Source organism: Lutzomyia longipalpis, chromosome 3, assembly GCF_024334085.1.
Source record: "Lutzomyia longipalpis isolate SR_M1_2022 chromosome 3, ASM2433408v1".
NCBI lineage: Eukaryota > Metazoa > Arthropoda > Insecta > Diptera > Psychodidae > Lutzomyia > Lutzomyia longipalpis.
In genome coordinates this window covers 28,559,228-28,572,786 of record NC_074709.1, presented here as the reverse complement: position 1 = coordinate 28,572,786, position 13,559 = coordinate 28,559,228, and the positions used below count along the sequence as shown (strand labels likewise).

The 13,559-nt window shown below is 32.1% G+C and overlaps 1 protein-coding gene across 3 annotated transcripts in view; it reads right to left on the bottom strand.

The window, feature by feature from the left end:
* Positions 1-645: 645 nt before the first annotated feature.
* LOC129793654 (uncharacterized) overlaps positions 646-13,559 on the bottom strand; it is a 30,125-nt gene continuing 17,211 nt past the window's right edge. For 2 of the 3 annotated variants that reach the window (XM_055833823.1, XM_055833824.1), the window contains exons 6-7: positions 10,073-10,370; positions 646-6,215 (exon numbers count right to left, since the gene is read on the bottom strand). In XM_055833823.1, the coding sequence (XP_055689798.1) occupies positions 5,964-6,215; positions 10,073-10,370 (550 nt within the window). In that variant the 3' untranslated portion in view covers positions 646-5,963. The remainder of the gene's footprint in view (positions 6,216-10,072; positions 10,371-13,559) is intronic. The other variant, XM_055833825.1, reaches the window with a different exon arrangement.

Below are 13,559 nucleotides of genomic sequence, written 5' to 3'. Positions count from 1 at the left end.
TTTTTTAATTAGACTGAGATTTTTGAGTTTTTATTTACATAATTTTTTTTACGATTTGATTTGTGCACGAAGGGCGTACAAATTATTAGAAATTTATCTACATTTCCCTAATTTATTATTTATTTTCAAATTCAACATGAACAAAAATAATTTTAAATTTATTCGATGCTTTTTCGTCCAGAATTTCCCTCCAAAACTTATCCTGATTTTCTTTATCCTAACTTTTGTGTAGGTAAAGCAGTTTCTGATGGGTCTTGGGAATTTTCCTTCGGTGTGAAACATTTAACAGTGTATAGGGGAGTCTGGGGCCACATCCTTTTAAAATCTACTGCCTGTAGAATTTCTTTGGTATCTTTTTTAGAAAACTTTGTAGCTCAAGTAGCTGTAATAGGAGATCCAATTGAATTCATAAAATTTGGAAAGGGTTAACCTTTTCGCGTTTTTTTGGGTCATACGTAGACCCAAAGGTGAAACATTTTATGTTCATGCAAAACACTCAAATGTTCATGCTGAAGAATTCCTGAGAATTTCTTTAATTCGATGACAAATGTGATGAATTTTTATCAGTGTTAGTGAAAATACGTGATTTGGGATAATTTTCCAGGGAGGAGTGAGTGTCTCACCTAAAGAAAATGCCGCCAACAATTTGCGATGAAAGGATTTAAATTTCATTTTATTCAACTTTTGACCTTTTTTTTATTACACGTAACAATTAGAAAATCTATCGAAAATTTTCACGTTTTCCCTCCTCTTCTTTGTTTACAAACTCTACCATTTGCATGTGAAAAAAAGCGCCAGAGAGCTTTTCTTTGTTTTTTTTTCCTCAAAAAGAAATTCATCTAAAAAAAAACTTTCAATAAATTGTTTTTCTTTTGGTTCATTTGACAAAAAGGGATTTATTCTTTTTATTAATTTTAAGTTTATAGATAAAAAAGAATTAATAATAAATATTGGTGAGTGGTTTGGAGTCTCATTTAGTTAAAAAACACGAATCAGTTTTTTTCTGTCAAACTTCTTTTTCAAAAATTCCTTCCGCGGTAGGTTGGATTTCTTTGTTTTTTTTTTGTTGTATTTGATTTCAGTTATTAGTCTTTTTTCCTATCGAGAGAGAGAGAGGTGCCTTTTTTGTGAAAAAGTACAAAAGTATTACCCTTTTTTTATAAGTCTGAAAACGTATAAAAATTATTCTACGAGACATTTTTTCTTCACAGTATTTTTTATGTTTTTTCATAAATCTTTTTTTTAATATTTTTTTAATAAGAAACTAATTCCTACGCACGACTAAATCCACGCTAAATTACCCCGAAGGAGTGCTAATCTGCTGGTTTTTTTTCTCTTCATTTTTTCTGCCTCTCTTTATTTTGGTTCTTGGGATATGAATGTGTTGCTTTTTTTTCTATTCTTGCTATTTTAGTGGCTTTTCTTGTTCTCCATCCACGGAATTTTTCTTTTTTTTTGTTTTTCTTTATTAATTTAGAATTATTTCTTTGCAATTTCCTTTAACTCCTTTCCAAAAGAAAAACCCGAAAGAAACATTTTTTTTATCTCTTCTAATTGACTACTTTATGCTTTTGTTTTCTAAAATTTATTTATTAATTTCTTTTTCATTTGCTCCTTAAAACTGTCTTAAAAAGCTCCTTAACTAATAAGAAAGATTAATAGTGATAGAGCTTTTTTTCTTCCTAATTCTCTTCAAGTCTTTTATCCGTGGTTTTGTCATTCAATAGATTTCTTTTTAAGCAATTTTTTTCATTACTTTGGCCACTCTTTGGTTTATGAGTTTTTCTTTAATTTTTAAAGGAAATGAATGAATTTTTAGAATTAAAATTGATTCATTTAATTTTGTAAAGAAAATGAAAAATTTTGATTAAAAAATAACGAGATTTCTTTTTACAAAAAAAGATTTTTAAATGATAAATTACTAAAAATATTTTTTTTTTATTTTGTGCCTAAAGAATGGTTCATTAATTAATTTAAAAAAACATTGGGAAAGATTCTGTGTTACAAGGGCAAAAATATTAAAAATTATCTTCTTTAGCACAGAAAGAATCTCGGCTATGAAATCTGCTGAAAGTACTATTTTTTAAGATCTTCAGACCTAACTATTTTTCTTCTCACAAAATAAATAATTTTACTTGAGATTTTAAACAGAATCTGACCCATTTTTTTTCCATAAAAGCCTCACATGTTTTTCTTTGAATCTATTCTTTCTTTTATTTTTAATTATTGAACCATTTTTTGGATTTTTTTCTTTAAAAATTTTTAGAAAAGAAATAAATCATTTTCAATTCCCCCAAAATAAAATTGGGCAATGTTTGGTTTAATTTACTTTCTTCACTTTCTCATGATTTGCCGCTTAAAGTTAATCGCAAGAAATGATTTTTTTTATTTTATCTTTTTTGATTTATCATCTATCATAGATTTGTTTTTTTTTCTTCTTTCAATTTCATAATTTATCCTTCAGTTTTTCTTCTTTTTTATTATTTTATAATTTAACTTTAAATAGTTTTTCATCTGTTTTTTTTTATCATCTTAATAAAAATTATATAATTTTTTTATACATTTATTATATAGTTTTATAATTTAATTGGAATATTTATTTTACTTTATTAATATTATTTTATAATATTGCAATTTTTTGTAACTTTATCATTTTTTTCATTAATTTTTTCATCAATATTTTCATTTTTATATACTCCCACACTTCATTTTCTATTTATTTTTTTTTACTTCTTTTCTTTACTTATTAGATTGAACGCAAAAGTCGAGGGTATTTTTTTACAACGGACGGTGCTTTATCTTTTCCTTATTTTTCTTTAATTTTTTTCCTTCAATGTAAGACAAGATCCTCAAAGAAAAAGCCCAAGAAAATAAACCAAAGAATCTGTGAGAATTTTCCTTTGAACTTAATATTTCTTTCTTTGAGAAATAAATTTTTACTCAAGACTAGATTTTTTCTGTTTTTAATAGAATTCTATTATTCTATTTTTTTTTAAATTAAATTTCACGCATTTCTTGGAGCCTCCATGCTATATTTAAAAAAATTCCAAAGAACGGTAAAACAATTTAAACTGAATGATTTTCCATCACTCTGTGAGGATCTTTGCGAATTTTCTCACAAAAATTTTTCCCCTCCGGCCTCTTTCCTATTAGGTTTAGGTTAACTGTTTCACTGTTGATTTTTTCATTGAAGATACAAATTCAATCACCTTCACGAATGTGATACGAAAAAACAGAAACTTATTCGTATTACGGATTGCAAATTAATTAATTCATTCATTTTTTTTATTTATACTTTTTTCACACCATTTATGGGCAAAGACTCGCTTCACTAAACTCCGCGTATATTGCTCAAAAAATTAGAAAAAGAGTTTCATTATCTTTTATCAACTAACGCCGCACTTTCATACAAATGTTTTTTTAAAGAATTTTTTTTAATTTGAAAAGAAAACGGACATTGACTCTTGAGAGAGAAGAAATGAGATTTCTAATAATATTATTTCTTCTTTATAATTCTTTCTTTTCTTTTCTTATTTTCTCACCTATGTACTTTCTATATTTACAAATTTGAGAATTTTTTTTTAAATTTTATTTTCTTTACTTCATAATGAATTGTATATAATTCGCTAGTCCTGCCATATCAGTTTACTTTTCATTTATTTATTTTTATTTTCTTTTTGGTATAATAATTTGAAAGCTTTCCTTTGCAACAAGGTGGAGGCCTTTGTGACTCATTCAATTTAGTGGGTTAGAATTAATGGAAAAGATTTAAGAATAAAAAGAAAATCAAGAAGGTCTAGAAGAAATTTCTAATTTGAATTAGTTTCAATTAAGAGCTAAAATTGAAGGATAAATAATTGAAAAAAAAATATTGAAGTTGATATTCGTTCTTGAATTTCTAGCTGCCAAAATTTTCAAATATCAACGGAGATTTACAAGGAAAATCAAAAGGAGCCTCTTCACTGTTGCGTTAACTTTGAATCATGTTTTACAGCCATGAGATATATTGCAGAAAATTATTAAACTGGAGCAAAGCAAAATAAGAATTATTTAGTTGTTTGATTTTTATTTCTAAAATAAATTTAAATGTTTGGCTAATTCTAACATGAAGCATATGCTTCACTGGGTGTTTCTAAAATTTAACGAGCACTTTTTCTGTATTTTTTCTCAACTGTATTGTTTAAGAACGTTATTTGTTCTTGCTTGAATGCTTCAAATCTTCTACAGAAATTATTTTTCTCATTATTTGGAGCAGAGAATTAAAGCATTACGGGGCTATCACACTTAAGCTCCAAATGTTTGAGCATCATAACCTCAATGTGAGTATGAGAGAGACACCAATGCTGTTTTTTTCTCGTTCTTGCACATGTAAAATCTTAAGCATCAAGTGCTTGGAGCTTTTAGGTGTGATAACTCCCTTAGTTACGATTCTTCTGTCAAATACATAGACTCCTTTAAAAAATATATACAGAGAAAGCTTCCTAATAGATATTAAGTGAATAAAAATCCAGTATTACTTCGAAGAAAAAAATCCCTTTGGTACCTCTATAGCTTCTTTTTGAAAAATTTAAATTTTAATTAAATGATTGAATGAAACCTTTAATTGAATATTTAAGGCTTTGATTGAACACAAAAAGCTTAAATTGAAGCTTCTTAGCTTCTTGAATTTTCGTTTGAATTCAGGCAAATCTGTTGCTTTTAAATCAATTTGAATTCCAGAATATAACAAAGTTAAAAGAAACCGTTAGAAGTTCCTTTAATTTCGTTCTTTTCAGTAAACTTCTTGAACTCCTACAACGAATGTTATTTTAACTAAATCAAATTTTGTATAAATAAAGTTTCTTTGAAGCCCTTTCCTTGCTTATATTTTTTCTCAAAAGACAAACAACCCCATTAACTTTTCACCAAAAGCAGCCTTTCTGGAACTCCTCTAGCATGCAAATCAGCCTCATCTTGACAATTCTTCGTACCTGGATGAATTTTTATGTTGCATACCAAAGAAAATTTAAATATAATTAAATCTCCTATCTCATTGCATTCTCTCCGTGAAAGGGCTGCAAAGGGAGCACCTTCGGTTGGGGCTCCTTTCGGAGAAATGAGTTCTCTTTGACACAGGAGAAGAGTCTATTTCCGCCGTGAAAATGAATTTTCATCCATTAGAATTTCCAATGCAACATCGTCTAGCTCTTTTCCCTTTTCATTTCAAGGTATGTGAGAAGAAAATTCAAGAGCTTTCGGTGCGAGCTTAAATTAAATCATACAACGCTAAATTCATTTCAAAATAATATTGCAAAACAGCTCCCATACTGCACTCTCGAGAATATTGCGGGTATTGATTTTCTCTCGGTTGATCAACCCCTCAGAGGGGGTGAGGAGGTGTGTGGGGGAGGGAAAACAGGGTGTGTGATTCAATTAAAAGTCTCGCAAATGTTGGGTAATTGAATTTGCCATCGGGAAGAAGAACAAATGAGGCATTCAGCTCTTGTGGCACATGGAGGTGAAAGAAAAAAACGGAAAAATAGTCTATTGAGAAGTGTCAGAGATCGTGCTCTCTGGTCACAAACACAGGGTGGGAGTCACAAGGCCATTGTCCACCCATTGTCACCCTGCTAAACTTGAATCAACATCATCCTCTCAAATGGCATTTATGCGCGGGGACTCTCTCTCGTGGCTCTCTCTTGCATCGAGGTGGCTTCTTTTGCTCCACCAACATCTGCAGAGGATGCAAGAAGTCACCTCCTGGCAAAAGGAGAAGAGTCCCCTTGAACACAGCATCGCAGTATTTTCATCATCATCATCACTCACGTGCGATCACTTACATGCTACAGGTGTGTGTGTGTTGGTGTCTTCCTTCACCTCTGGGATGATTTCTTGGTAGTGTGCTGCTTGGATGGGAATTGGCGACATTGAGAATCCTCCAGGCTATACTCCTCCTATGCACTTAATTCAATAATGTTTCTATATCACGACAATTCTTGCGAGTACTGCGTCTCCAAGGTGGGTGTACGGCGGACTCTCTGGCTCTGCGCGGTTGCCCGCATGGGGGGCCCCGGGCTCCCATATCCCGCAGCGTACATTTGCGGACAGGAATCCTTTATGAGCTCCTGCGTCTCACGCAATTGCCGCTGTACCTGCGGCGCAAGCCTCTGGACACTTATAGCTGGGGGGAAGCGTGGCTCCGGTGACGATTGCACTTGCTGCAACAGAGGAGATCCCTAAATTTTAGAGAATTCATTCAATTTTCTAAAAATCCAAATTTTTGTTTTAATTTTTTCAGTGTTGTGGATGGAAAAGGAGAGAAATAGGAAAATTCTGAATGAAGGAAAAACTATATTCAAAACTAGAAAGAATTAGAGTTTGAATAAGAATTATGAATTCAAAAGTTAACGATTTTTAACAATTTTCTTTGAATTCTGAATTTTAGGAACACAGTTCTGGAGTCTAAATTAAAGTGTAAAGTTAATTTTAGTGTCTCAATTTTAGCTTTGTGAATTTTTCAGAAAGTTTTTGAAATATATTTAAAGTTTTTAGGTTCTGAATGTTTCAGTATTTTTTTTTCTTTAGTGAGGCTCAAAAAATTATCTTAATTTTAATTTAGAAGATTTAAAGAAGCTTTCAATGCCTACACACATATTCAATTTGTGAGCTTAAAGAAAGCTCTCAGTGCTTAAAAAAGCTCTGAAGTCTGAATTTTCAAATCTAGAAGTCCTTTAAGAGCATTTTCAAGAGCCGAATTTAACAAATTCTTGAATATTCCAACAATTTTTTTTGCAAAACTTTTCAGTTTAATTTTCATAACACAAAACTCCCTCACATTATTTCCCGCTCTCAACGCAGAGGGCATTCACCAGCTCTTGAGAGCTCACCCTCACCCTGATGATGAGTCAGTCATTGTGCTCTGTCGGAGTTTTTCTCCCTCCCGCCGTGGGCAAATCCTCGACATTCTCCCTTCATCGTGGCATGTCTATTTGTCCCAAAAACATCATCACTCACAACGTGAACATTTAACCTTCAAAGAGCACCTGAATGACTAACTATGTATGTGCGAATAAATGGCATTTTTCTTTCCTTTTAAGGCGAAATTTCCCCCCAAAGACGCGCGCGCGACAGGGCCTCAAGGGAAGATTTCCTTAGGCGTGAAAATCAATGTTAATTACACACGGTTTCACCTGGTAGTGCCAATGAAATATTCACGTGCGAAAATGTCGGTGGAATCTGCCAAAAGTTCCTCTTTCACCATTAGAAGGTATTTCCGCCAACTTTTTAAGGAGGGGGGGGGGGAGAGCATTTTCCAAGGTAAAACTGACACGTTCCACTGAGGTGGAAAATTCGACTGAAAATTCATGGTAAAAGTTACGGGGGTGGGGAAGCTTTAAAGTTTATCTTTTAATATTTTTTTTTAAATCATGAAAAAAATCATGGAGAATTCGCATCATTTTCACATTGAATAAATCACCCAGAATGGATGAATTTGCAAAAAAGAAATATCTATGGGATGTAAAAAAAATCATCAATAATGAGGACATATCATTGCTGACCATTGCAAGCTGCCATGCAATAAATTAATTATTTAATGGCTTAGTTATTCGCTCCCATTTATAGGCTGTCACGCTAAAAAAGGGTTGAATTTATCATTTTCAACCAACTTTTTTCCCACACTGAGCCCCACATTGTTAATTGAACAATAATTTGCAAAGCAAAAAAAACGTAAATAGAGGAAAGTTTTTCAGTTTTGTGGTAAAGTGCTTCAGGCACTGAATGTTTAATTTTATTAAAATCGGACGAGACGTTTTAGCTGATTAACAAATGAAAAATTGAATTCAAAGAGTCAAAATTTGTTACTTTTGGTTCTTTTAGCGTATTTAGAAACTTTCTTAGAATGCAAAAAGTTAGATTAATTCTGACTTCAGAAGATTTCTAAACTTATCTAAATCGGATATTTAGTTCAGGTTAATTTTAACTTCCAATTTTCATTCAATCTAATAAATTTTACTCTTAGATTCCCCAATATTTAAACAAATGTTAATCAAAAATAATAAATAAATTATAAATATTGAAAAAATAAATCCAAAACATGTGTCTGGAGCATCTTGAATAATTTCTCCGACACATTAGAATAAAATTATGCCAACAATGCACTTTCAACAGCAAAATTCATGGTTTTGCCACAAAATAATACAAAAACTAATCTGAGCTTTTTGCACTTATTTCGTTGACATTTTAAAATAATAAAAGGTGAAATGCTTTATGTAGTTTTCTCTTCGCATAAGCATCCCCCAAGGAATTTAATGCAAAACAAATTTTTGTCCTTTTTGTATGTTTATGAATTGGTGGAGCTTTTTATTGCAAATTTAGAGTGCAAATGAATGTGGGAAAAGCACAAAATGTCCAAGAGCTTTTAACAAAAGGACACATCCGAGCTCTCTTTCTCTCTATGAGAGTAGAGTGAATATTTAAAATTGCAAAGTTTTATCTCAAGCACCACTTAACTTTTCTCTTTTTTTCATTTATATAAATTCATTTATATATTTTACTTTCACCACGCTAACACGGGGAATGGGGATATAGAGCTTTGGCTTTTCTGTGTTAAATAATGTGTTAATTTGCGAGATATTTTCCAGGTGTTGAGCTTTAATGGCACAAACACTGTTCCACGTGCTTTTATCCCACCGACAAAACCCCTTTCACCGCGCACCGAGAAGCAAAATAATTTTCCATATGGAAATGTGTGCGCACGGTGTGCAAATATTAAATGGAATTGATTAAAAATACCCATGCGGAGCTTTAATTTAAAATGCGAGGATGCGGAAGTGATTATTCAGGCCATTCGAGCAAACAAATGATAATGCCTTTTATGGGACGCTTTATTTTATCTTCTTACCATTTCGAGTAATATTTATTGTTTTATTTTTTTTAATGTTCCATCCGTTGGTGATTTATTTTTGTTAAAATTAAACCAACACGACCTATTTACTCTCGTAATTTTATATCTAAAATGCACGGTAATTGTAATTTGATTTATGCTTTTTGTGTATAAGATGCATGAGCTTATGCAGCGTGGATATGTTGCAAGAGGGTATCTAGGTAGAAACAGAAGCCATTAACTTGAAGCTTAAATAGATTTTGTAAATTTACAAATGAATTTTAATAGTATGATGCATAAACATATGCTGCATGGACATTATCTATGTTGCAAGTGAAACGACACATTTGAGGGGGGACATAAATTAAATAATTTAATCTCTTCAGAAATGCCTAAAATATATCGAAAAATTGCATAATATAATTTATGCTTCAAATGCATATGATTCATGAAAAAATTTTTCATACGAATGTGTCTTTAAATCTCTTTCTAACATGTTTAGTGCAAAAATAAACATAATCTGACAATTAAATTATTAAATTCCGTATTAAATAAACAGCCTTAATACATTAATTTTTCAACATACATATGCTCTTTAAGTATATGCGGCATATGCAGCTACGACTATATTTAGCAGGGTTAAAAAGCTCATTAAATCGATTAATTAATAAATTCAGTATACCTATAAAATAAGAAACTTAAACATATTCTTCTTCAACATATGCTTCACGGACTTTATGCACCATGAACATATGCTGCATGATTGTTTTTTTTATAGCTTCCCATCCAATTAAGAAAAAAAATCTTCTCATTATTTTTCACTCGAAAGATCTTGAATCATGCAGAATAAATTCTCAAGAAAACATTTCTTTCCAGAGCTTTTCAGATAATCACAGATAAAGTCTCGCTATGGGATTAAAAGCCATGGGGAAAATCCTATCTCACTGTGCTAATCAGTGAAGCAGTTTGCATGAAATATTTCCTTCCTGTTTTTTTGCAAAATTTCCCGAAACAATAAACTCATGGCGGGAAATGTGAAAAAGTATGATGAAAATGAGGGAGGAAAAAAGGGTGAAAAAGGGAGGAAAATTGCAGGAAAGGGGGGAGGAGGGAGAAGCATCAAAAAGGAAAAGAAGAGTAGAGAGTGAGCCCTCAGGGGGGCAAACCAGAGAGCAAAGAGAAGGGAGAGGTATGTAGTGAAGAGTATACCTGAAGAGGATGATGAACCATGTCGCCGTAGTACGCTTGAGTCGTCACCGCGGGCTGCTGTTGTGGATAATATGAGAGTGGCAGGCTCCCCATGAGTATACCCTGGCCCTGCGCAACCCTTGGCGATATTCGCGAGTTGGTCTGGTGCTGCGTCACCCCATATCCCTGATGGATTATCGTCTGCGACAGCGGCGTCCGGGCGTCACGTTTGGGACTCATGTTCGGCTGCTTTAATTGCTGCTGAGACAACATTTCCACACTCAAGGGCTGTTGAGGACGTAGCTGGTGCGCTGCTTGTCTGCAAAATTGCACGGAGACAATTTGTGAAAAGTCCCCAACCGAATTCCACAACGACACACACACACACAGCATAACATTTCCCTCATCCTCCGGGGAAAAAAAAGACTTTTTTTATATGCGGAAAAAATTTCAAAACTGCCCCACAACTACAAATATGAGGTTGTTGAGTGGGAATTTCTGAAGAAGCGACCTTTTTGCCTCTACCCCATCCCTCAGAGACTGCCCATATCCACCCACATACCCAAGCAAAACCACACACTTTATATAGCAATTTCCACTCAGTAACATTTCCCTTCATTTTGAGCGCCAAATAGTCGACAATTGCATGGGCAAAATCAATAAATGAACCCACTTATACAGTGTGGGAGTTAATCAATTTTTAATGGGATTATGTTGCGCAGCTAATCCGAAAACATGGCATTTATTGCAAACATAATTGATGGCAATTGATTCTCATAATTTAATTTATTGCTCTCTCACATCACATGACAAACATCATACCCATGCGGTCATCTCAATTTTGTATTAACTACACAACACACACACTCCAAATTTAGAACTTTTGCGGAAGGGTTTTTGGTATGAAAATTAAGCTCTTTCTCTCTATATGGATTTTTATTGGGGATTTGCGATAAATTAGATGAATCATAATTAGTTGAAAGCTTTTTTTTGTATGTTTGCGAGGAAGTTTTAACCATTTTGGGTTTTATTGAGGAGAAACTCTTCTGTAAAGAATTATTAAAATTGTGGAGAAGAAACTTGAAGAAAAGCTGATAGAAAACAAAGAGAAAGAGGGGAAAGAACATGAAACGATTCCCAAGAAATAGAATAAAAGAAATGACTGAAGAAGAAATATATTTAATTGTGAAGAAAGACATGAAAAGATCTTTGTAATATATTAAAGAAAAAATCTGCAATAGCATTGCTGTTGGATTTCTTCGGATTAAACTAAAGATGTTTTCTCTTTTCTGTGGGAAAAGCTTCTCATTCAAGAAAATAATCTTTTAGAAAATGTTAAATAGAAATTTTCCAAGAGACCCGATTTTTCACTCAGATCAGCTGGAGAAGGATCTGGCACAAATTTGAAGAAAAATATAAAAAATGACGTCGTTTTAGATACAATGCTTATGATTTTATTTAATTATTAATTTTTTCGTCTAATAAAGAGAATCTTTTTAAAAAATCTTACAGCTTAAAATCTCTTAACCAGAAAATGATAATTTGACAAAGCACAACATTTCCCTTTCCTTTCAAGAAAAATATTTTCATTTCATTTCCTTATTAAATGTGTGAAAAATCCTTGAAAAAATCTTTCAGGTAGAACTAAAAAAAACTATTTTATTCATTAAATAAAAATTTTCTTAAGATTCTAAGTGAAAAACTGAAAATTTTTCAAGCACATTTCCCTTTCCCTTGAAGCTAAATTGTTTGAATTACATTTTTTCCAAGGTTTTCCTTTAAAAATTTATTCTTTTTCACTCTCATCACAATAACGAAAAAGCTCGAGAACTTTTGAGAAAAAAGCTTAAGCCCATCAGTCACAAATTTAATTCTTAAAAAAAAAAACAGAAGAAAATTAACTTCTTTCAAGACTAAGTCAACGCGCATAACTTCCAAATTACTTTCATGTAATCTCATGCAACTTTTGGCAAAGAACTTCATCCCCTGGAATTTCCATGAAGTATCTATTGGAGGGAAAACTCCGACTAAATTAAAGTTAAAATAGTGCAAGAAGACAAACGAAACTTCTTTGTCAAAAAAATGAGTCTGTATGAGAAGAAAATTTACTTTGAAGGAAATATAATGTCAGAACATACCCCCAAACACTATATTGCACACCCATCTAGTTATATACATTCCCTACTCACACAAAAGTTAGATCCGATTTCGCCAAACAAATTGTTTGCACGAAGGGAAAGAGAAAGGAGCAGCAAAAAAACAGCTAAAGATAAAAAAAAATTGGGAAAAATTTCCATATTTCCATAGTTTTGTCATCTCCTCGCTTCCACCCCACCCCTCCCACACACACACACAACAAACTTTTCACGATAATTATGGACATGGAGCGAAACCGAACGGCGTACCCAGAGATAAGATGCTAAATAAATACACATGAAGGCAAATAGTAATTTTGAAGGATTTCTCTCCCCTTTTTCGCTTTCGTCTCCTTGGGGCGTTTTCTTTCGTATTCATCGTATATCGTTTTATACTTATATATTTGGATTTCATGGAGCAATGTGAAATGTTGTATTTTATCCAAAAGGAATGAAAAGAAAACTATACAACGACCTTTCTTTGAAAGCGAGCGAACGAAAAAAAAAAGCGGGAACTTTGCAAGACATTTTTCTTTGTAAAAAACTTAACGAAATTGTTTCAATTTTAGGTAGATAAAAGAATTTGCTTTTATTAGTATTTATGAAAAGATAGAAATAAAATGTGAAGAGAATTTTGAAACTTAACGAAAGATCTACTAAAATTTTAACGAAAGTTAATACTTAACGAAAGATTCGTTTACTTAATTTAAAAAACTGTAATTTAACGAAAAAATAAAGTTGACGAAAGATTTCAAAAAAAAAAATTGTACGAAGGCTTAACTTTAAAAATAAGTTTTCATAAATTATTTAAACTTTTCTTTAAAAAATCTAGTCAATTTAACGATGAGAAACAACTTAAAGAATTAAGAAAATTTTACATAAAATTTCAGAGAAGAAAGTTTCTGCATTCATACAAAAAATATAATTTTACTGACTCTTTGACTTACTTCTGGGCCTTCATCAGGCTTAAAATGTTCATTAAAAATATCTTTTTCATGAAGAAAATAAAATCTCCGATTCCTCAAACTTGATAAAATATAACACAAAAAATTTTTCTCACAAAAAGCTTCATAAAACTTAACGAAAGTTCTAAATTTCACAAAAGCTCCAATATGGGAAAAACCCTAACGGTAGCCTTTATTAAACTGAAAGTGAGCCACTTGAAACCTGAGAAATAGGCAAAAGGAAAGCTTCAGGAAATGAGAAACCCACCCTTTGTGTCCAAACGGATGGCTAACAAGACAATTTCTTCCAAGGGCAAATATTGCTGACAAAAAGGGAGAAATAAATATAAACCAACCCCCAATGCTATTTTTCATCCATCCAGATGGGAATAAATTTCTTAATTGCTCCGTAACACCTTTGCCGAGGAA